Source organism: Fusarium pseudograminearum, chromosome 2, assembly GCF_000303195.2.
Source record: "Fusarium pseudograminearum CS3096 chromosome 2, whole genome shotgun sequence".
In the NCBI taxonomy this organism is placed as follows: Eukaryota; Fungi; Ascomycota; class Sordariomycetes; order Hypocreales; family Nectriaceae; genus Fusarium; species Fusarium pseudograminearum.
The window spans coordinates 2,688,008-2,711,873 of NC_031952.1; the positions used below are offsets into that span (position 1 = coordinate 2,688,008).

General features: G+C 48.2%; 8 protein-coding genes across 8 annotated transcripts; 4 read left to right on the plus strand and 4 right to left on the minus strand.

Moving 5' to 3' along the window:
* Positions 1-1,166: 1,166 nt before the first annotated feature.
* On the plus strand, positions 1,167-1,574 carry FPSE_11957 (uncharacterized protein; the record flags this gene model as incomplete). The annotated part of the gene is made up of 2 exons (XM_009265074.1): positions 1,167-1,271; positions 1,329-1,574. 2 exons carry the CDS (start codon positions 1,167-1,169, stop codon positions 1,572-1,574), a joined length of 351 nt encoding a protein of 116 aa, XP_009263349.1.
* A 47-nt stretch (positions 1,575-1,621) lies between these two features.
* FPSE_11958 (uncharacterized protein) lies at positions 1,622-2,617 on the minus strand (the record flags this gene model as incomplete). Its single annotated transcript, XM_009265075.1, has 1 exon — positions 1,622-2,617. The coding sequence occupies one exon, from the start codon at positions 2,615-2,617 to the stop codon at positions 1,622-1,624; it is 996 nt and encodes a 331-aa protein (XP_009263350.1).
* A 1,609-nt stretch (positions 2,618-4,226) lies between these two features.
* FPSE_11959 (uncharacterized protein) lies at positions 4,227-6,233 on the minus strand (the record flags this gene model as incomplete). The annotated part of the gene is made up of 6 exons (XM_009265076.1): positions 4,227-4,998; positions 5,048-5,389; positions 5,442-5,648; positions 5,709-5,832; positions 5,887-6,020; positions 6,070-6,233. 6 exons carry the CDS (start codon positions 6,231-6,233, stop codon positions 4,227-4,229), a joined length of 1,743 nt encoding a protein of 580 aa, XP_009263351.1.
* A 565-nt stretch (positions 6,234-6,798) lies between these two features.
* FPSE_11960 (uncharacterized protein) lies at positions 6,799-7,107 on the minus strand (the record flags this gene model as incomplete). The annotated part of the gene is made up of 1 exon (XM_009265077.1): positions 6,799-7,107. The coding sequence occupies one exon, from the start codon at positions 7,105-7,107 to the stop codon at positions 6,799-6,801; it is 309 nt and encodes a 102-aa protein (XP_009263352.1).
* A 2,854-nt stretch (positions 7,108-9,961) lies between these two features.
* On the plus strand, positions 9,962-17,377 carry PKS7 (the record flags this gene model as incomplete). The annotated part of the gene is made up of 8 exons (XM_009265078.1): positions 9,962-10,135; positions 10,191-10,247; positions 10,314-10,401; positions 10,452-10,517; positions 10,565-10,767; positions 10,819-11,059; positions 11,113-15,831; positions 15,882-17,377. The coding sequence occupies 8 exons, from the start codon at positions 9,962-9,964 to the stop codon at positions 17,375-17,377; spliced, it is 7,044 nt and encodes a 2,347-aa protein (XP_009263353.1).
* Positions 17,378-18,243: 866 nt separating this feature from the next.
* On the minus strand, positions 18,244-19,746 carry FPSE_11962 (uncharacterized protein; the record flags this gene model as incomplete). The annotated part of the gene is made up of 5 exons (XM_009265079.1): positions 18,244-19,053; positions 19,106-19,281; positions 19,341-19,464; positions 19,519-19,596; positions 19,645-19,746. 5 exons carry the CDS (start codon positions 19,744-19,746, stop codon positions 18,244-18,246), a joined length of 1,290 nt encoding a protein of 429 aa, XP_009263354.1.
* Positions 19,747-20,240: 494 nt separating this feature from the next.
* On the plus strand, positions 20,241-20,672 carry FPSE_11963 (uncharacterized protein; the record flags this gene model as incomplete). The annotated part of the gene is made up of 1 exon (XM_009265080.1): positions 20,241-20,672. The coding sequence occupies one exon, from the start codon at positions 20,241-20,243 to the stop codon at positions 20,670-20,672; it is 432 nt and encodes a 143-aa protein (XP_009263355.1).
* Positions 20,673-21,716: 1,044 nt separating this feature from the next.
* On the plus strand, positions 21,717-23,755 carry FPSE_11964 (uncharacterized protein; the record flags this gene model as incomplete). The annotated part of the gene is made up of 2 exons (XM_009265081.1): positions 21,717-22,596; positions 22,644-23,755. The coding sequence occupies 2 exons, from the start codon at positions 21,717-21,719 to the stop codon at positions 23,753-23,755; spliced, it is 1,992 nt and encodes a 663-aa protein (XP_009263356.1).
* Between the last annotated feature and the right edge of the window lie 111 nt (positions 23,756-23,866).

Below are 23,866 nucleotides of genomic sequence, written 5' to 3' on the forward strand. Positions count from 1 at the left end.
GAGGAGAAAGGAGTGGTGATTCTATTTTAATTGAATTCGCAACAAAAGTGAATTTGTGTTTTTCACGTCTGGCAAGGTAGCGAAGGAGTTCGGAGGGAGTAAAAGTATACATCAAGAGCAAATGCGGATATAGCCAGCCATGTGGAAGCGGGAATATGTTCAGAATCGATCATTTCTAGGGACTTAAGAGAGAGAAATAATGAAAGTACAGTTGGCTTGCCAGTCTGCTTGTTGTTCAAGCCGAGGATGAGGATACGATAATAGGCAAAACGAGGCGGTCAAAGGCAACCTGGAGATGCAGCCTTACTGTTATGTCACCTTGATGTTACCATACTGCATGTTCTGGGAAATCTAGAACAGTTCCGTGCCTGACATGGAAAGAGATGCGAACACATGTGGCCTCATGTACAGTACCTACAGTAAGTAATGCTGGGATGTTCGATCCTTGGTGTTTAGGATTTAAACTCGATTGGATATGGAGAGTGGAAAAAGATTATCCCGCCAATCTTGTCGTATATCCAGAAGTTGGAGATTTGACAGGCCAGGCCTGTGGGGGCGGGGTAGAAGAGCTACCTGGAAGTGGTTTACTAGACAACTAAACTCGGACATTTACTTTGGCCAACAGGTCACTTGGTTAGTAGGTAGCACTCGATGCTGCTTTGGATCAGTCAGCTGCTGATATTGGTAAGTGGTGATCAAGGTAAGAGAAGCCAAAGAAGGACGACTTATTGTGTCGGCTACGGCATAAGTTGACGGAAAAATGCGGGGTCAAGAGCGGAATGAGATGAAGCTGTTTGATCTGGAGTACCTGCATCTATAAAACGGTGCAAAATGATTGGTCTGTTTGTGTTAATAATACGGAATCAACCTCCAACTATCGGGGCGGAGATATCTCCATGTGTGCCGCTCCCCCGCGTTTAATTTGACCCGCATGAAACCGTCTACCTCTCTTTCTCTTTGACAGCTACACAATCCTTACTTTATTCCTACCTCATCCTACGTACTTTTGGAATCTGCATCCGCTGTTATTTCTCCGAACATATTCTGCAAAATTGTATATGAACTCTAGACTTGTCCGGGCTTTCACCCTCCCACCACGAACTTCGTACCACCCTTTCATCTCCAAAACTATATCACGACCGTTTACTCAAACCGCTATCGTCAAAATGGCCAACCGCGTGCACCGCATCACCATGTTCAAGCTTCCCAGCAAGGACGACCAGGCTAAGCTGCTTGACCAGTACCACAAGCTCGACGCCTCTCAGCAAAGGGTGACCTCTTCTTACTTTCATCTCATCCCACGTGCAGATATTCTAACCATTTTCCAGGACGGCAAGCCTTATATCCTCTCCATGGTTGTTGGTACCGCGGATGAGGATGCCCGATCTCAGGGATTCACCTTTGTCTCAAAGACTGAGTTTGCCAGCATGGATGATATGAAGTACTACGACGACGGCTGCCAGGCTCACCAGGCCCTCAAGGACTTTGTCAAGGGCAACCTCAAGCCCGAGGGAGTCACGACTGTTTATTTCCAGCCCCAGGCTATGGGTGGTGTTGATCACGCTTCGAAATGATGGATGAAACGAAATGAACAAATATGATTACTCGCAACTTTGCAAACCTAGTTTCCAACCATCTTGTGATTGTTTGCGCAAAAGCGCACAACCTGTCCTGTGAGGAGCTCACAGAGATCTTTAGGTGGCTGACACTTACCATCGTTGGGCTTGAAACCTCGCGAGCGCGATTTGATTGGGAAATAGTCATTCGACCATTTGTTGTTCTTGGGGTATTTGCCAAGCTCATCTCGGAGAGCTCGGTCGACACTGCATTCTACAGGGCAGTCCTTGCTTTTGAGCGTCTTCAAGGTATCCCTGATCTTGCAGTAAGCATCGCCTCTTGCCTGCGTATCTGAATAGCTCGTGCACTTGTGGTTGAGGGTAGAAAGGTAGCTGATGAGTTCCCCATGCGAGTTCAGTAAATGTCCCATAAACTTGACAAAGGCTCTGAAATCTTTGCTTTCCGCTTCGGATCGCTCTCGAATACCGACGATATAGTCGTGTTTGGGCTTTATAACAACGGCTTGTGTCCAGCTGACGAAGGCTTTGGATGCTTGACGCGGCTCAGATCGAAATCGGTAGCTTACATGTTTCAGAAACCAGTAGGGGGATACCTCTATACCCTCCCTCTCGTAAGTTACCAATGTCAAGAAAATAAGGCGCTCATCAGAGTCAACAGACGTCTTGCCCCAGTACAGATATCGTCTTGCGCTTTGTCCGTAGACATCGTGAGAGGTGCACAGGATCACAACATCACCACGCTTCAGATCCTTGAAGTGAATCTTTTGTCCACAGTGGACCTGGTTCTCGATTGCCAAGAGGGTATGTCCCTTGCAGTCTTCTAAAGCCTGCTTCACAAGAGCGTCTTCATCCCGCCCTTGTACTATTTGGGGGTAGTTGAGAGATATCGAAGGTTCGGTTGTGTTCTTGTGAGATTGAGTACGATGGTCATGCGTCTCATCTGATTGCCCAAACACTGCGCGAGTGAGATGACTCTGCCATGCGACTGGTGGGATTTCGAATACTTTAATTGTTGTCGGTTTCGAACGGAATGTTGGCATGGTGGTGAAAGAATTGGATGTCGGAAATGTTCTTGTTTGGTACCATCTTCATGGGAAGACTCACTTCTATAAATGCAGACGTCTATACCGTTCTTCAACAAATAGGCCAGGGAAAATGACATGTCATGGATTAGACAGTAGAACCCTTCGGACTATCAATTATGATAACCAAAAAAGAATTGACTACACAAAAGCCTGAAAGGTAGTCATTTATCGCGATATGGCGAATATGAAAGGAACCGTTCAGGAAGCGAAACAGTTCTTGAAACCAACTTCAGACTCAGGGCTGGAATGTTTTGAGTATATATTTTATTTTTACTCAAAAATACTGCTTTCGTAATGGTCTTTATCTTTAAAAGAGACCCCATTACCAGTGAGTGTTATTGCTATTGTTTGTGGCGGCCACACCCTTGTTCCCTTTGTCTTGGAAGCTCAATGACAGAGATATGTTACTAGTATGCTAAGATTATGGAACAGTGATATTTTAGCGTCTATGGACCGAAAGATTAGTTACTAACTGTCTGTATCTGAATGCTATCTCACGATCCCCTGTATCATTAGTCGTAAAGCAGCTATTCCAACAAAGACAGCCGCCCCTCATCCCCCTTTACAAAAACAATGCCCTTGCTCAACCAAACCCATTTGAACACGCGTCAGATCCTACCACACATCTTGCATTCTCCTCCTGCCAGATCTTGATACCCAGTCAAGCATCCAGTCGTGCTCGTCACACGACGTCCTGGCCAAACATCAAAACCACCAAACAAACCCCAACTCCCCTCACACAGTCGGCCTCTCTTTTCGAAGTGGCACAGACAACAGAGGCAGTGGAACTCCAGAATGATAAGAAACTTTCAAGACAATGGTTTCAATTTCTCACAAACACTGACTACATACCCATTTTCTTGTGTAAGAACTTAGTAATCTGGCCCAAAGGGGATGTACAAAGAAACAGAGACCGTCTGCGCAACCAACCCGTCTCGAAACGGACTTACGATCTTGTCCGTGAGGTCTCTCAGGCCTCCCCGGTTTCGGACTTTGCGATTCACCGGCTGACCGAAGAGTAAGCGCGTCAGTAGTACAATAGCTATTGCCATGTTCATTTAGGAACCAGTGGATTTGGTCTTGTGTTGTCTTGCAAGATTGTAACGCCATCGTGGAACGAGTGGACATGCTGTCTGGTTGATTAGGCATAGCCCAGACTTTCCTGTCAAAAACAAAGGAACTGTGCTTCAGCTTGCCAGTAAAAAGGAACACTATAGTTTACATTACTATGTTCAAGTGGTTAACAACAGCTTAGTGTAGACACCTTTAATCCGGCCATCACTAGACCAATGCGCATGTTTGAGTATTGTTTTATCCTGTATCTGAAGAACCTTGCCACGCCAAACCGTATGTTGATATAAGAAAAAAGAAGCCGTACATATTCCATCCAGACCTTGGTTGTCATATTATTTGAACACCCACATACAACACAGGGCGCCCTGATACTTCAAGCCAACGCCAGATATGCCACCCAAAACGCCAATCCTATAAAGATAAGCTGTGTTTGAATCTGGTCGTGGGACGTATGGAAAATAGATAAATAAATACCATCAACCACCTCGTGTCAGACAGAGCGACGAATGATTGACACGTCAGTCATCTCCGTAGCAGATTCGCTGCCTCTTCTGGAAGAGAAGTCATCCTTAGGAAAGGCTGTCAATCTTTCCAGTGGTGCAGGATTCCGTTCTAGAGAAAAAAGTGATATGATCACCATGACCGAGCAAACGAGCATCATGACTCGGACTTCCTCAGCGAATGCACCAGCGTAGACATCCTCCACCAACTCCTGTATGTTCCCTGAAAGCTGTAGGCTAGTCAGTGGAGATCTATGAAGACTATCGAGCTGCGTCGGTGTCAGATGACCCTTGAGGTACTCATTGACGTGAGAGTTGAAAATGACAGTGCAGCTCGAAAGTCCGATGCAACCTCCCAAGACACGGGCCTGTGCCACAGCACCCTGTGCAGAGGCGAGCTCACTACGTTCGGCTGCAAGGATACTCGTCATGATGGTCGCCGCTGAGAAAGAAAGACCGACCCCGAGTCCGAAGATGGCCTGGAAGGCGTATTGTGCTTTAGTGTGCGAGTCTGGTTCGTTCAACATGGACATGAGTCCGACCCCAAGAAGCTGCAGACACGATGCACCAACAAGTGTCCAAGAAGTGTTGTTACGTCGGCTGGATATAGCCCCCCCGAGGAATGACCCAATAGCACAAGCTCCTAGCATAGGAAGGATGTGGACACCAGCCATAAGCACCTCCTCGCGACTAACGATTTGAAATCGCTCCGGAATGATGATCGAGAGCGAGATGTAAGGGAAACCTGTGAACAAAGTGACACTGAAAATGTTAGTGACCGGTCGTCACGGCGTTACCCTTCTAAACCTACAGTAGTCCAGCAGAGTAAACTCGGCGCAGCATCAGCCGAATGGGAAAGATGGGTTCGATGTTGCGCAGGGGCTTAGTTTCCAAGTACACTTCCCACCACATGAAGATAAAGCAGCTGACAGCCGATACAGCCAAGGCCGAGATAATCTCTGGGCTTCCCCAGGCAAATGTCTCGGAGCCAGCTTGCTGAATAGCAAACACAAGGAACCCGGAGCTAGCAAGAAGAGTCGCACTGCCGATAAAGTCGATACTGACAAAAGCTCTCCATGAGAAGAAGTGAGCCACTTCTTCGTGGGGCCAGAAATTCGTGATTGTGAGGATAGCAATCAGACCGAAGGGGATACTTGAATAGTGAGCATTTCATACGTAGCTGCCCTGTCAGGTAGTTTGCTTACTTCATGTTGAATAGCCATCTCCAGTCTGAAAGCTGAGAGACTGCACCGCCGATGATAGGACCGAGCACGAAGGCAACGGCGAGTGTAGCCCCGATCAAGGCTCCTATCAGACTGGGGCTGTGAGAAGGTCCGACTTCGACCAGGCCGATCTGTGTTAAGCTGTACAATCCAGATGCTCCCATACCCTGGAAAGCCCGACACGTAATCCTAAAAAGGGTCAGCTTGAGAGAGCGGAGCACAGAGTGCAGGACAGGACAGGACACATACAAGGCTGTCATACTTGTAGCTGATCCACAGCCCTGAGAGAAACCAACAAAAATGACCCATGATACCACGAGCATGTTTCGCCGGCCGTAAATGTCACTCAGTTTGGACACACAAACAGCGAATCCTGTTGCATCCTGTCAGATACTACCTCTTGGCTTGCGAATCTGGGGGAACATACCCATATACGTTAGAAGATATGCTAGAACAATCCATGGAGCGTTGGTGAAGTCGTTCAGGTCGTGCGAGATAGTGACGAGTGATGTTGAAACGATCGAGGTGTCGAGGCTTGAAAAGAGAAGTCCCATAAGTAAACTGGAGTTTTCTGTTAGAAACACCTCTCAAGAGACTACATGTCACTTACGATATGACAAGAACTACTCGCCGAGGCCCAGTCACCGAGTGCTTTCGCAATCCGATAACAGTCGTCGCCATAGGCGCGTCTTCTTCTGTCATGTTCTCCATCACTGCCATTTGACCCAAGGATGGGTTTGGGTAGGAAAGCGACATGCGGTAGCCATTGGACATTCTTGCTGCTGGTCCGAATCGTATTCGATACGGGAATTTGAGGCCGACTGAGGGCGGGTTCAGTCGTGATTTTTCTTGAAGCTACGGAATTGGGTGGTATAAAGAATTGGTCTTGATATTCGAAAGTAGGTAGGTAGGTAGGTACCTACCTTATGATAGATGAGGTCGTAAGTGGCAACAGGAACTCCTGGGTTGAAGGTACTGTCGATGAGGCAGGTAACGAGGCAAGAGGGGCCGAGATGAGTGTTGCTCAAAAGTCCAAAGCCTCATCTATACCTTATGAAGTAAGTCTTTAGTAGTCCTTATATCTTGCTTGGATGTCGTATACTTGGAAAGAAAGTTTGTTTTTCATATCGGATCCAGGCTTTTAGTAAAAAGGCCAACAGACACGAGACGAGGCACTACTGAGCCTCGGGATTGATGAGATACTCTTGAAACACGTTCATCTTGGTAAAATGTCTTGCCGGAGAAGGCGAAGGATCGAATTAATATTTGAGACATGGCCCTCAACCGTTACACGACTACAAGCGAAGAGACCATTCAATTCTATCTCCAACCTCAGATCTCACTCAGGTCCAGGGAAGCCACCAGCGAGAAACTCAATCTCAGAGCAGATGAGATCTTCTCTGACAGTGATACGAGTCCAGGAGTAGTGGCTATGACGGGTGCTGTACAACTCGGGGCACTCTTTGGGTAAGACAGGATTATCCATGACCAACAGGTCGGTGATACGGGTGGGTAGAGGCCTTTGGGCTCGGACTTTCTTTTTGCGAGAATGCAGTCTGGAGTTTGGGATGTCGCAATCGGATTTCCAATTTGGACCAGGTGCATGAAGTTTCTGGAAGAAGTTGGCACAAAGGAGATCGGATGGCATTGTCAAACTGCTTTGTCTGCGACGAGATGGACAGTACCTTAACCGCCGGCTTCATGCCCAAGCGAAAATACCTCGGCAACACTGTGGGATACTGCATGCGTGTTGGTAACACATGATATACTCACTTCTCGTGGCTGGGCCAGGGCTCGACCCAAACGACAGGTGCAGTCGGCTCTGGGCTTTGCCTGCTTGTGCTGTTGGGGGTTTCCAATATCATGCCCAATGCAGAAGTTTCTCCGTGCGCAATGTTCTGGCTCAGCAATCGTTGGTGCAATCATTGTGCGGTTGATGGCTCATGACGGTGGGTTGTTCAGTCCAAGCCGACTTCTTTGCGCTTGCACAACAACACTCGGGCGAGACCTTTCTTGCGAGCATGGCTCAATGCCCAGCTTGGAACAAAGGCAAGGGCGAGGAAACACTGCAATGGGATACAGAAGCATCTTGGGTCATGGATAGCTGCGTGGTACGTTGAATGTTTAGACAGATGAATGCCCAGCAACAGCCAAACGACGCTCGCCTTGCGCTACCTTGTACGACCTTGTTCCGCCACATTTGCCAGGCAATCGGATGATCCAGGAACAAGAGGGTTTTTGGTTGCGAGGAATTCGTTCAAGATACTGTGTTCGGTTAAAGATTCTGGGAAAGGTAACCCGTCGTGGAGTTGATGAGGGGGGCCACGTGATGTTGCAAGGTTCGGTATTAGGCTGGGTACTTGTTCACCCGCAAGTTGGTCTCTAATGAGCAATTTTGAGATACATGAATCTCGGCCTCGAGCCTATCAATTTGTCGTCCGCTCCAGCACAGGTCATTCGACGTGGTACGGACCCTTCCCCGGGAGGCTATCAACGGTTGTTCCGCTGTTGGTCCCCCTCGTGCATGGCATTGCAGGATTCATTTTAGCCGTTGCAACACGGTAAAGCTTCCCGTCCCAGAAACATAGCCAAGCATATACAGGATACCTGGCCGGGGTGTTTGGTTTTGGTACTTTAGTCTAGTACCTGTACCCGGTTCTCGTGTGCTGACCAATTTTGAGTCGTCCTAGTCATGACCTGCATATTCTTGATCCTATACTTATCCTGTTGCAGCGGCTCGTCCCGCAGGATCAAGAGGATTTGAATGGACGGTCGAAAATGAGGTCAGCCACGCAATCCTAGCGTCGGTCAATATGTTTCGTCAGAGGTAATTGAGTCGACAGGACAGGGAACCCACTGACTATCTTCTCACCGTTGGCTGTCGACTGTCAAATGCTCGTATCCGAGTATGCTGCATGGCCCCCAACTGACAATATCTGCGGTTCCGAGGCAGAATTCGACTCCAGACAAGGTTGATATATCTCTAGTCGCCCACACTACATATCTGATTTGGCTTGTCTTGGCAGAAAATCCCCACTATGACACATGTAAGCGTTCCTACTGTGGACAAACGTTTATGAGCTGTCAGAAAAAGGGTTGCAATTGGAACTGTCTGATCTGATCTTGTTTCTGACCGGCAGTCTCAATATGGGCAATGCTCCGTTCTCCATTACCTATCGGGCTCTCAGTCTTTGGCAAATGCAGGGAGGATGGATCTATTAGGATAATGGAGCTCCGAAATTTTTAAGCAGGAAGCTTTGAGTCTCAATTTCACCCAAGTGCCGTTGGTAAGAGAAAACGTCCGATGCGGTTCTACGGCGGTGGCCCGTCCAAATCCCAAATTAGCGAGCGAGCGAGCGAGGAAACAAATCTAGATGGGCAGTATAAGCATACCTGGTTTCTGGTAGTATATCGTGGGGTAAAATAATTAATTTTGGAGACTCTAGATTGCTCAAGGAACTATTCATAGCTACCCATTCTCTTTGAGATGTTGGTGGGATATTGCAGCTAAGCCTGCATTTGAATAGAAGCACGTTGCCGTGAGAAGGGAAGTTTGGCAATCTGATCTTTCTGACCGCTAGGACAAGCTCGGTGAACTCTTGCGTCCGTCCGAACTCGTCCCCTGCTCTCTTTGTTCGTGTGTGAAGCTATACGCAATGCACCCTGATGTATCTACCAACACAGACTAAATAGACAGTAGCTTGCCCTCGGGTTGGGTAAACCTCAACTACCTATCCTCCTGTACTTTCCCTGTCTCTGCATGGCATCATCTTAGTCATACTCCGTGCCGTCGGCCAAACTTGAGTTATCACGCCGACCGCGGGATGGACAGCTGTTGGTAGTGGCAGTGGCAGTGTTGTGACGGCACGGCATCAATCCTGTCAGATCATTCTAATTAAAGATTGACTTGGATGTTGAGGCTTTTATCTCTTTACCTGATCCTATTCTCGGAACCAACAGATCTGAGAAGGTTGTGAATAAAAGCAGGACACTGCACGATATCCTGGCCTCCTTTCTATCATCTCAACACCAAGCGAGGGAGGGGATGAATGACCTCCATGCTCGTCATACGATAATTCTCTTGGTTTTGGTACCCGTGCTTCACTCTTATTCCTATCTTGAGAGAAAAAGTAGAGGCGTGGGCCAGAGTCTGGCTTTGCAGCTGTCTGCCAGTGCCAGCTGATCGAGTCACTGGCTGCCACTTCACTTCACCGTCCAAGCTGTCAAGATATTTCTACTTCTTGGCACTGGTACGGCACTGTAAAAATATCTGTCACCACTGGTAGCTTTTGGAAGAATTGCTCTTACCTATATTCCGTCATTTCTCGCACCCAACCTCGAAATCTCTCCCTCTCTCCAACCTCAACACCTCTCTTGGTAGTCACGATTTCTCTTGGACTTTTTGATCCCCATTTTCCGATACAACCATTAATTGAGAAAGAAATAGAGGAGAACATCGCACTTATTTTGCTAGATTCGTTTTGGGTCTGCCTTTTGGCGCCATGGAAGACGATATCGCTGTCGTGGGCATCGGCCTGCGATTTCCTGGTGATGCCTCTTCTCCCGAGGAACTGTGGAAAGTCTTGGAACGCGGAGAATCTCAGTGGAGTGAATTCCCTAAAGATCGTCTAAATATTGACGGCTATTATCATCCCGGCGGCGACCGTCAAGGAAGTGTATGCACTGGCACTCTCCAAGAGGAAGAGCATTACTGACACTACACCTATCTAGATATCCTTCCGCGGTGCCCACTTCATCAAGAGCAATTTCGCTGCCTTTGACGCTTCTGTAAGTATCGACCTCAAAAAAAACAACTCCCCTCAAAAGAAATTATTTTAACCTTGGTGCTATCAGTTCTTCGCTGTTGCAGCGGAAGATGCCAAAGCTATCGACCCTCAGCAAAGAATCCTCCTTGAAGCCTCATACGAGGCACTTGAGAATGGTTAGTCTCCTTGTAGGTTTATTTGTATCAATACTAACGCAGACATTCAGCTGGAATCCGAAAAGAGGATGTTGACGGCACCGATGCTGCAGTCTACGTTGGTTCTTTCGTCAAAGGTTGGATACTCAGCTGCCTTACTTCAACACTTGCTAATATCAGTCAGACTATGAACAAGTATGCCTCCGAGACCCAGATTGGCAGCCTCAATATGCTGCCACTGGAAACGGCATTGCCATCATGGCGAACCGTATCTCGTACTTTTTTAATTTGCACGGACCCAGCATGACCATTGATACCGGCTGCAGTGGTAGTCTCGTGTCTGTTCATCTTGCTGCGCAAAGTCTCCGAACAAAGGAAACATCACTGGTAAAATCTTCCCTGGTTATTCATTCTTGTCGGGCTCTAACAACTTTTCAGGCGATTGCCGCTGGTGCAGGCATGATTCTTACTCCCAACACTATGATGCCAATGACAGCTCTCAATTTTCTGAGCCCTGATGGCAAGTGCTTCACTTTTGATTCCAGAGCCAATGGATACGGAAGAGGCGAAGGTATCGGTGTTGTAGTCATGAAGCGTCTATCAGATGCGCTTCGTGACAATGACACTATTCGTGCAGTGATTCGAGCCACAAAGGTCAACCAGGATGGCCATACTACTGGTAAGTGGATCAGAGTCTCACCTGTTCTCTCAACCTACTAATAGCTTTCAAAGGCATTACTCTGCCAAGCAAGGAAGCGCAAGTCGCAAACATCCATTCCGTTTACGAATCTGCAGGCCTTGACTTCAGCCAAACTGGTTACGTCGAGTGTCACGGCACTGGTACCAAGGCCGGAGACTGGCGAGAGCTTAAAGCCATATCTGAATCGCTCGGCTCTGTTCGAGGCCTTGACAACCCCATCGTTGTTGGATCGCTCAAACCCAACATTGGTCATCTAGAAGGTGCCGCTGGTGTAGCTGGACTCATCAAAGGCGTTCTTACACTGGAACATGCCAAAATCCCACCAAACATCAATTTTGATAGACCCAACCCTGACATCGATTTTGAGAATTGGAAAGTCAAGGTACCGACGAAATTGCTCGACTGGCCTCTTCCCGGTCTGCGCCGTGTCAGTGTCAATTGCTTCGGTTTCGGAGGCACAAACGCCCATGTCATTATGGATGAAGCTCCTCGATACCTATCAGCTCGCGGACTAAAGGGCAATCACAACTCCTTCGAAGCTTTGAGCTCTACTGTAGAAACGTCACACTGCAACACAGTCACTCGACCGCAACTTTTCCTCTTTTCAGCGCATGAGAGGTCTGGTGTTCAGCGTGTCATGGAATCTCACTTGCCTTACTTGAAGTCAAAGACAGGAATGGATGAGTCTTTCCTTCGCGATTACTCTTACACCCTTGGTTGTCGCCGGTCCAACCTGGAGTGGAAACATGCTGTCGTGGCGAAGTCTCTGCAAGACCTCATTAGCAAGCTTCAAAATGTCAATGACTCTCACTTCAAGCGGACTTCCAGAAACAAGAAGCCCAAGGTTTGCTTCCTTTTTTCTGGTCAAGGCGCGCAATATGCCCAAATGGGAAAAGAACTCCTGTGTTTTGAGGTTTTCCGCGCTACTTTGGAATCTGCTTCTCGTTATATGAAAGACGCCCTCGGAAGTCAATTTGACCTACTCGAGGAGATACTTCAAGACCAAGCCAGGAGTCGCGTATCAGACGCTAGGATCGCCCAACCTGCCACCACAGCTATTCAGATGGCCTTGGTAGATCTCTTCAATTCATTTCACATCACACCCGACTACGTCGTCGGACATTCTTCTGGCGAGATCGCAGCGTCTTACGCGTCGGGTGCCCTTACGAAAGAGGCAGCCTGGCAGGTTGCATACTACCGTGGCCTAGCTGCCTCTTCTCTTGCTTTCAAGCGACCCCCGCTTGAAGGGGCCATGATGGCGGTTGGACTATCGATCGTTGACATCAAGGGGAGCTTCAATGATAAGCAGTACCCTTGTCAGGTAGCCTGCATCAACAGTCCTCGATCAGTGACACTATCCGGGAGAAAGGAGAACATCCATTGTGCCTACAAAGAACTCACTGCAAAGGGCATCTTTTGCCGTATCCTTCCAGTTCAGGTTGCTTATCATTCCCAGGACATGCTATTGGTTGAGAATGAGTATAAGTCTGCCCTTGGACTTGTGAAACCACGCGAACACCGGAAGTCTACTGCAATGCTCTCAACAGTTACTGGGGAGTACATCGATGGAAGAAAGATGGATAAGATGTATTGGGCATCAAACCTGACCCAACCAGTTTTGTTTATGTCTGCTATCAACCATCTGCTTAGCCTGCCCCCTGAAGACTGCCCTGATATCTTTGTCGAGTTGAGTCCTACATCGACATTACGTTCACCAGTTCTCGACATCATTAATCTGACTAAGAGCAACAACCCTCCGACATTCCACTCAGCCCTTAGCCACAAACATCGCGACTCGACCTTTCTCATGGAGACTTTAGGCGGTCTCTGGACGCGCGGTTATGAACTCGACATGGACAAGATCGTTCCTCAAGGTTCCCCCGAAGATCACTCAAAGTGCTTGGCTGATCTTCCTCCTTACCTGTGGAATCACGCTAAGTCATACTGGCACGAGTCTCACCTTGGTGAAGCGAATCGATTCAGAGAGTTTCCCCGACAAGACCTCATCGGCGCTCCCACCGCCGACGCCATCTCCTTTGAGCCTCGCTGGCGTGGCTTCCTCCGCATTTCAGAAAACCCGTGGATTCAGGATCACCAAGTGCAAAAGACTATCATCTACCCAGCAGCTGGAATGGTTACTATGGCCTTACAAGGTGCAAGCCAACTGACTAAGGAGACGGAAAACGTCCTTGGGTTCGAGATCACTAACATGCGGATCGAAAAGGCAATGATTGTGCCGAATACTACACATGGACTGGAAATGGCCATGAATTTTAAGCGCCTCTCAACCTCGGGTGATCAGCACCAGGATCTCGCTTTCGACTTTTGTATCTACTCGAAGCAGCTCAATTCTCCTTGGGAACAAAATGCATCTGGCTCTATCGAGGTACGGTACAAGCGACGCCACTGGGGAGCTGTCTTTCGTCAGCACCACAAAACGTTTGAGTCGCTCAGGACTACCTGCAAGGAGTGGATCGTCCCCAGACAGCTTTATGAGCTCCTCGACATTGTTGGCATGAACTACGGTCCTACTTTCCAGAACCTCACACAGATACTCAAGGGAGATGGCGCATGCCTCGCCAAAGTTCGCATCCCTGACACTCAGTCAAAGATGCCTGCCAAGTTTGAGTATGATCATCTCATTCACCCGGCGACTTTGGATTCAATGTTCCAGACACCCTTCGCTGTCTCGTCCGAGCCTATGGTCCCGACCTTCATCAGGAGTATATTTGTCTCAGCAGCCATCTCTCGCGACCTGAGCAAGCACTTCAAGGGTTACGCTACTGCTGCTCGAACCGGTGTCCGCGATGCAAACGCAGACATTGCCATGACACAATCATGCTGGGACCAGCCTTCGGTAATCGTCAGTGGCCTCCACTTCACTAGTATCGTCAATTCATCTCAAACCGCAGAGGGGTTTCTTCAGAACAATCGCACTTTGTGCACTCAGATCTCGTGGAAACAAGACATCACGTGTGCACGAGCTCCAACAGTCGAGGTTCTTGCCACGACACTTGCTCACAAGTTTCCGGGTATATCTATTCTTCAGGTTGGCGGTAGTGCACACACTGCCCTAAAGATTCTACATGCATTTGGTTGTCCTCAGGGGAGAACGCCTTGGTTCTCTCGATACACTTTAGGCCACACTGCCGGTACCAAGCCCCTACAAAGGCCACCTCTGATTGAGGGAACACACTACGAACATTTTGTCGAAAACCGAGCTGTTGACGGCTCCGAACCTCTGCCTAACTATGACCTGATCATTGTTTGTGTTCAAGATGATGTTGACACCGCCAGGCTCCTGAAACACGTGAAACGACCTGGTTTTCTACTAGAAAACCTGCCGCCTGGCAATTTCGATTCTGCTGATAAAGAGATCATTGGCCACAGCTACCAAGACGACAATGGTGGAACCGTGAACATGGAGTTCAGTGTTCATCACCTAGATCCTGTCCATGATTGGCTTTCTGTACCCAATGTGGTTGTCCTTCTGCCCAACGAATATCCGTCCGAGGCAAGATCTTTTGCTGGAAAGCTGATTCTGGAGTGTTACCATACTTTACAAATTCAGATTATGCATCTGGGTGAAGTAAAGAGTCAGCCGGAAAAGCTTAAGGGCAAGATTGTCATCTCACTTCTCGATTTTGCGACCGACAACACAGGTGCCTATGTCTACAATTGGTCTGAGCCAGAGTTCAATGATTTCCACACTATGCATAGGCTAGCTAAAAGCATTCTTTGGATCTCAAGGGGTGCTCATATGGAACCTATGAACCCCAAGGGCGCTCCTATCATTGCCCTTGCGCGCACACTCAACTCAGAGGATCCTTTGAAAATGTTTGTGACATTTGACTTGGATATTAGCACGTCACTGGACTCTCCCACCGCCCTCAACTCTGTCAATAGGATCTTTTTGCAAAGTTTTGTATGGGCTGCTGGCTCCGGTCCCCGCGAGTTGGAGTTCGCCGAGAAGGATGGAGAGATCTTTGTTCCTCGCCTCGTTCCTATTGAGCCACTCAATGACATTGTCGAGAAAGGTGTAGCGCACGATGTTTCCAAGGTGTCGTTCCATGGCTATGTACGGCATTTAAAGCTTCAAGTTGCTCAGCCTGGTCTAGTTGAGAACAGCTTGGTGTTTTCTGCTGAAACCCAATTCGCTCCCCAATCTGGCGAGGTCGAGGTGATTTTCGAAAGTGCCCCTCTCGGCTTTATTGACCTGGAGACCGTCATGGGAAGAAGTTCGGATTCCGACTTTGGAACTGAAATTCGCGGCAGTGTTAGACGCACGGGGTGCAACATCTCTGGGTTTATGACTGGTGATCGCGTCGTCGGCCTTGTCGCTGGAGGCGCTATTCAGAGCAATGCCAACATTGACAGCCGGTTTGTCGCGAAATGGTCTTCCAACATTCCTCTCAGTCATTGCATTAGTGCTTATCATTGTATTGTCAATGTCGGAAGGATTGGGCGTGGAAAATCGGTACTGATCCATGCTGGAGCCAGCACGTTTGGCCTTGCAGCTCTCGGCTTGGCTTCTCGATTGTCTGCCGATGTCTTTGTGACCATCATGGGCAGTGGTGCCGCGAGCCAGCGCGAGTTTCTTCTCAGTATTGGCATTAAGAACTCTCACATTCTCAATGCTGACACAGATAACTTTGCTGTGATCCTTCGCGATCGTTTACAAAAGGGTGTTGACCTCGTGTACAACCCTACGCAGAAACACCTGGAGGCCAACATCAAGTGTGTGCGCCATGGTAAGCTTTCGTACATCCCAATGCATTTATCAACTTCTAACAGTTCACAGGTGGCATTATTGCACAATTCGCGAGCAAGTCCCCGTACCCTCCACCTGTTCAACTTGGATCCGCGACCATTTCCATTGTCAACTTTGACTTGGCCACACTTATGGAACACGAGGCCGACTACGTGGCAGAGCTGATTGAGAATGTCGCTGAATACGAAGAATACCTGGAAGAAAAGCTGGTGAGAGAGGGACTTCTTGTTCAAAACATTGAACTGCCCAACATAATCGAGGCCTTCAAGCTTGTCGAAAAGAGCCCATTATTTGGACTTGTATCTGTCACCGCGGCCATTGACGCCAACACTATGGTTGAGATTCAAACTATGAATCGGACCAAGTTGCTTCACCAGACTCTATCTCATGAGCACACGTATGTTTTTGCTGGTGGTCTCGGCGGTCTCGGCCGCAGCATTTGCGACTTGCTCGTCAAGAATGGAGCTCGGAACATCGCTTTCATATCACGATCAGGGGCATCTAGCAAGCCCGCTCAGAGATTCCTCCAAAACCTCAAGAAGATGGGCGTCAACGCGCGGGTTTACTGTGTTGATATCTGCGACATGGCCAGTCTTGAGATGATCATCCGGGAGCACATATGCGAAGAAATGCCTCCCATCAAAGGTGTTTTTCAATGCGCCGCAGTAATCAAAGACTCAATTTTTGCAAACATGACCTACTCTGACTGGATGGAGGCAGTCCGGCCAAAGACAATGGGTTCGCACAACCTTGTGCAGGCGATCTCAGATAAGTCTGATGATCCTTTTTTCATCTTTCTAGCCAGTTCTGCTGGAGTTATCGGAAATCGAGGCCAAGCCAACTACGCAGCTGGAAATTGTTTCGAAGATGCCCTTGCGCAAAAGTGCCGCCTCCAAGGCAAAAATGCAACGTCGATCGACCTTGGTCCTGTTTTGGGTGCTGGTATGCTTGCCGACGACACCGAGATCCTCGACATCTTGAGAGCGAGTGGGTTCTACGGTATCAGGCACGAGGACTTCCTTACCATGGTCGTGTGCGCCATTACTGAAGAGATCACACCTAGCACTTGCATGCCCGAACGTGTCATAATGGGCATCGGATCCGGTGGACTTATCCGACAAAATCAGCCAGCAGATCCCTATTGGTCTCGCACTGCCCTTTATGGTTACCTCAATCTGGTTGACATGCCGCCACCCGATCTAGCCATTGTCGATGGCACAAGCAAATTTGACTTGAAGTCTCTCCTTACCTGCTGCACTGCCGTAGACGCAGCTGCCGAAATCATCACCAAAGGCCTTTCGCACATGCTCTCTAAAGCTATGAACATGCTGCCTGAGGAGGTCGACACCGGCAAGCCGCCGCATGTCTATGGAGTGGATTCTTTGGTGGCTGTCGGAGTCCGAAACTGGGTTGTGACCAACTGCAGTGTTGAGGTCTCGGTTTTTGAAGTACTGAGTGACCAAACTGTTGCTGAGTTGGCTATGGAGATCGCGTCTCGAGGTGGTTTTGGAGTAGAGGCGAACTAAAGAATGTTTTGCGATTTGTTGTATAAGGGAAGAAGGGCGACAGGTAGAACGGATGATTCTATATACGGCGTGTCAGAGATTATACCATTGTTTTTCATGCGAAGTAGGAACGAAACAGAGAGCAACTTTTGATACTTTAGAGAATACCAAAGAACGTCTTGTTGTTTTTGTCAATATTTCAGAATCAGAATTGAGCATGTCTTGTACTTTACAGGGATGAAAACTTCGTAAGTGAATGAATTCCGCGACATGCATCCTCTTCGAAGTAAACCCCATACCGTGCAAGCTTGATTAAACGTATCGAAACGTTTATATCGCAACGTTAAGTTAGAGATAGAACGGGTTAAGACGATAGTCGAGACCTGGAGGCTATCCTACATAATCACTAGATATTCACAAACTCAATCTCGTTCTGCAGAAGGTCAACTCCAATGCCAGAATTTTGCCATCTGACGACATCAGAGACAAAAAAAAGAATTGCCAGTAGTACCGGCAAAAGAAGAAATTTGATGCGTAATCTGGGAATCGAACCCAGGGCTCCCCGATGTCGCTTGAATGGCAACGGAGAATTTTACCACTAAACCAATTACGCTTCGATGAATGAGAGCATCGTAGTAAGAGTACATGTACTTTGAACGCGCGCTACCCTAGACCAACGACTTGAACAAATATCCGAAAACAATTTTTCCAAAACTTCCTCCTATTTGTACACTCACATGAAATTGATGTAATTTTAGCTTCATGAATTCACTACTAGCTTTCTGGGGTACATTTCCTTGTGGTAGTCTTATTGAGACTACACGTAGCGCAATTATTCCTGGCCCTGTTCAGTTCTTCCAATAATCCTTTGTGACTCTCATGTACTCCTAATCGCGACGGGCACGCTTTCTGGAGTTGGTGATTTCTATAAGATCTCCTGAAGTGTTGTAAGGACTCTTGTTCTGCGTCTCGAGGACAGCCAAGGCCTCGCGATTCTTGTCGACATCCCTGTCCCCGTCATTCACCTTTTCACGAGATCCAGTGCGGGACTGAACACCGACTATGGTGTTGAGTTTGTCGATCTGTTTCTGCTGGGCTGAGTTCACCGTCTGAAGATTCCTTATCATTGAGCCCTGCGTTCGGATTGTCTGTTCCTGTTGTCGGATTATTTGTTCGAGCTGTCGAGTCATGGGGCCCCATATGGAAACCTCATCGGCCAGCTGTGACAGAAAGGGACGCACGATACTTCCGCTATTGTCCGAAGAGTCCTTGAATGTCAAGTCACTGTCGAGGGGCTCTCCATAACGCATTACCACAGCCTTTCGGATGCCATCTGCGTAATCTCTCAACATGCTCCAACCATAGACACCGACGAGAATGAACCATCTTTCGTAGGTGACACTGATCCAATTGGCCTGTGCTTCCTCTTCGTCATACATATGGATGCTGAGTTGGTGCTTGAATGGATGGAATATTGACTGTGCATTGTGCTGAAATTGGCCAGTCCTGAGTAGATGAAGCAGCCTGGACCGGACGCGAGGAGGCATGCTTGATTGGTGCTGGTTGAACAGAGTACATAGTCGAACTGCGCTGTGGCGATCAGACTCTTCTTGGGTACCCAGAGGTAGGTCTTCCATCTTCAAGTAAAGGGGCTGCTTCTCTTTTCCGCTCCAGCTGGCTTGTTGATTTTGCGATACCTAGATACACACTGTGTTAGTTCTTATCCGGTTCGTCCTCTCCAATACTAACATCTGGAAAGTGGTTTTGTTCGACATCATCTTTCTGTTGAATTCGAGTCTCACCGGAGTCTTGCATGCCAGGCTCTCTTTTGGGTCGATTGTTGTCGGAGCTACTGTCCTGGCAATTGTGTTCAGGGGCTGGAGGCCAAGATGGCATACGACCTTGGAGCATATCTGCGTACCATTCTGATAGAAAACCCTAGTTAGTTTCATGTTGATTGTTGGATTAGTGCAATAGCTCTTACGAATAGCCTGCCGATGCGGCTTGCCATCTGTCTCGCCAAATAAGGGACGGTTGTCAGGAGCCACTTTGCAACCATGATCGAATCGATAGTGCTCTTCAAGCTCGAGAGTGTCGTAGCGATCGGCCTGTAGCTATTAATCTCTGGCCCAGTGTACAGAGTTACTAGAGGATATTCTTACACTCCTGCAGAGAACCCCAGTGACGGGGTGTCGCCATCGACAGTACACTTCGCCAGGAACAAGACGGATATGCCCGTCCTAACTTGGTCAGTAGGAGAACATGAGATAAAGGAAGTAATAGTATACCTTGCTACAGCCGAGTGGTGGTAGTTTGTTGTCGGGACGAGGTTCTGAGTGGTATTCCCGGTAAGCCTGGGGCTGTCCAACATTTGCGTAAGGCGGCGCCATTGTTTCTTGACTCTCTTTCGGGTTCTATAGAGAAAGAAATGTACTCAGGGGAATAATCGGCTTGCGGCCGCCGGTGAAGATAGAAAGAAAGGGAGTGCAGTGCAGGTGCAATTAATTTAGAAGGAAGAATAACGCGGGAGTCCTGCTGCCTGCCTTGAGCGGATGAACCTCGAAATCTGCCTGCCTACTAGTAGGAACTAAAATTTGAACTCTTGCACTGACAAGAAGTGCCAATCACACGCACAGAAGGGATACACTTCATTCTTGTAAGATCAATTCAATTCAGACAAGGCTGCACTTCTACTTCTGTTATCGTCCGGTAATCTATTCCGTGGCCCATCATCTCACCACGCCGAAAAATCCTTCTTTCTTTCATATCAGCCACCACCACTCACACGACGGATTAGTCTTCTCCTCCGGTTAGTACGCGCCGGTATCTCAAATCTCCTCTAATGATCCAATAGATCTGATATCTGATCAGAGAATTACCAGCTATGGAGAACATGAGTCCCAGTGAGATCCTCGTCGGCTTGATTCGGTCGACTCAGCTATACGATGTAACCTTAACAATGAGGAACATCTCGCAAAACGTTCACCGTACCAATCAATTGAAGGAACACTATCGCATACTCAAGGAAAGATATTCCAAGCTTGAGGAAGAAAATCGCAAACTCGTGGGCGACACTACCGGACTCGTGGAAATCAAGCGAAGACTTGTGAAAAATAATCGCAAGATCATGGCCAACACTAAAGTAGTCATGGAAAAGAATGTACGCATGAGACGTACTCTTCGTCGACTCAAAAATGTGTCGTGTGCAACTCTATCCAGTGAGCGACACACACGCGAGGTTGGAAAGGTCATTCGTATACACCGGATGATGGAACAACTCGGCGGTCCCCCTTGCCGAAGTCATTGCCAACGCTGAACACCGGATGGAAATCGGCTCGCAATGTGTGCTTGCACAAGTTTCTATTTCAGGGTGACCTGAGTGGTGAGTACCGAGTTTGAGCCCTTGCATTTTGCTCCCTCAAATATAGAGACACTACTAACGACATACTTCAAGGACGTCTGTGTGTAGGACAGGCACTTGCTCGACCCTAAGAGCCAAGAAAGCAGGATGGTTGAACAGAAACGGCATGACCATAGTAATAACCTGCCGGGAAGATGCAGGGATACCGGCAGATAGGATGTCCAAGTGTTGTGCTCAAGCATTACCGACAAGGCTAGGTTTTTGGGGAAAGCATCCCACCGAGGGCAAGGGAACGCATAAGTGGTTTACTAGTCGCCATGGTCTGCAGAATTGAGAAATTTAATTTGAGCCCTTTCCTATGTTGCTGTACACCAGTGCGTCCATTGTTGTGCGTGTGGTCAATGGTGGCTTGCACCCTGCCAACACTTCCTCCACAGCCCTGCAGATCTCAACCAAGTGAACTTGCTGCAAAATCCCTTATCTACAATGACCTAGATTTTGATGTCATGTGTTTGTTGGTTTATGGATATGCTATCGCCTTATAAATACGAGTAGTATACCAGGTGGTTTGAATAAAAACCGGTACTGATTTAGTCGCTGACATAAATATTAGACCATTCTTAGTGTATATATGGCCTAAGAGTGGACTAATGATTTCGTCTGATCTTCTTCAAGTCCCTATTTTTTTGCTACCCACCTGTATACTAATGTAGCTTGGATGCAATCCTCTCAAAACTCCGGTGGGGAAGTTGGAGATGCATGCATGATGTTACCGCAGATGCTGTCATTGGATCATCAATAATACCCGACTGGAGGACTTGCATTCCTCCGGCGGGGAAAGTGACGGCCTCAAAGATTGGGTTCATTCGATTGAGTATTTATTCTAGACTGTAGTTACAGCATTAGCCTTCTGGTGCAAACACGGCAATTGAGTGTATCATACTCACTACAACACAACCTGAACAAGCACAATCCCTTCATCTGGCGAGAATTGTCACCATGTTCTTTGACGACAAAACCCGCCTCCGCTACAAGTACGATGCGGAGGATGTATGGATTGAGCCATGGGGCCCCAACGCATTCCGTGTGAGAGCCACCAAGTCCGCAAAGATGTCATCTGAGGACTGGGCTCTCCAACAGCTCAAGGAAATAACACCCAAGATATCCATTTCTGAGGACTCTGCAACCATCACCAATGGCAACATCAAAGCCCGGATCTCTCGTCTCGGCAAGTTGACCATCGAGACCGCAGATGGAAAACTGCTTCTTGAAGAGTACTGCCGCAATAGAAAAGATCTCATCGATCCAAAGTGCAGTGCTCTTGAAGTTGAAGCACGCGAGTTCAAGGGTATTCTTGGAACTGAGAATTACCACTTGACCATGCGGCTCGAGAGTGTCAGTCTCGATGAAAAGATATTCGGAATGGGCCAGTACCAACAGCCATGGCTTGACTTGAAGGGCATGGATCTCGAACTAGCCCATCGCAATTCTCAAGCAAGTGTTCCGTTTGCCGTGTCGTCACTTGGATACGGACTCCTCTGGAACAATCCAGCAATCGGCAGAGCCGTCTTCGGAAAGAATGTCATGTCATTTGAAGCATTCTCGACGCAGGTCCTCGACTACTGGATCGTTGCAGGAGACTCGCCAGCCCAAATCGTGGAAGCGTATGCAGACGCTACAGGAAAAGTACCCCTCATGCCTGAATATGGACTTGGCTTTTGGCAGTGCAAGCTGCGATACCAGACACAAGAGGAGCTTTTGGAGGTAGCCAGGGAGTACAAGCGACGAGAAATCCCTATTGATCTGATCGTTGTCGATTTCTTCCACTGGCCTAAGCAGGGCGAATGGAAATTTGACCCCGAGTACTGGCCTGACCCTGGTAAGTCTCCGTGTATCGTGGAGCGAAATGGTGCTGACAAGACACAGATGCGATGACCAAGGAACTCAAAGATCTTGGGATCGAGCTCATGGTTTCTATCTGGCCAACCGTTGACAAGAAATCGGAAAACTATGATTATATGGTAGAACATGGTTACTTGATTCGTACGGATCGAGGTGTTCGCATTGGACTCGATTTCCAAGGCGAGACTGTTCACATCGACACCACAAATCCAGATGCTAGGAAGTACTTGTGGGAAACTGTCAAGAAGAATTACTTTACCAAGGGCATCAAGACATTCTGGCTAGACGAAGCAGAGCCGGAATATGCAGCATACGACTTTGAAAACTATCGATATTTCCAGGGCTCGAATAGTTCCATTGGAAACATTTACCCTGTCGAATACGCTCGAGCATTCTACGAGGGTCAGGAGGCAGAAGGACAAAAGAACATCGTCAACCTCCTCCGCTGTGCTTGGGCCGGTAGCCAAAAGTACGGTGCCCTTGTATGGAGCGGTGATATTGCGTCGTCTTGGGGTAGCTTCCACAATCAAATATGTGCTGGTCTCAACATGGGACTCTCCGGACTACCCTGGTGGACAACAGATATCGGAGGCTTTCACGGAGGCGACCCCAACGATGAGAGTTTCCGGGAGCTCTTTGTACGATGGTTTCAATGGGGTACATTCTGCCCAGTGATGCGACTGCACGGCGATCGTGAACCTCGCCAGCCACAGCATGGAACAACCGGCGGAGCGACTTGCTGTAGTGGCGCACCCAACGAGGTTTGGTCCTATGGCCCCAAGGTCTATGACATCTGCGTCAAGTACATTAAGATGCGAGAGGAGCTTCGGCCATATACACGAAAGCTTATGAAGGAAGCACACGAGAAGGGAACACCGGTTATGAGGCCTCTGTTCTACGAGTTTCCAGATGATAAGAACTGCTGGAGCATCTCGACTCAGTACTTGTATGGCGACAAGTATCTTGTGTGCCCCATCCTCAAACCAGGCCAGACCAGTATTGAGGTGTATCTCCCCCAGCTTCCTCAAGGCAAGAAGTGGTCTTCCTTCGATGGTGAATCGTCTTATGATTCGGGACAGAGCGTGACAGTGGAAAGTCCTTTGTCACAGATGCCAGTTTTCGTAAGAGAAGGATAACGTGTTCCGAGTACTTGAGATCAGCGAGATATCATGCCAACCAGAGACTCTGAGGTGGCGATAGATGGGTTTATTTAATCTTAGAATAAGCCACTACCTACTGCTCTCTCA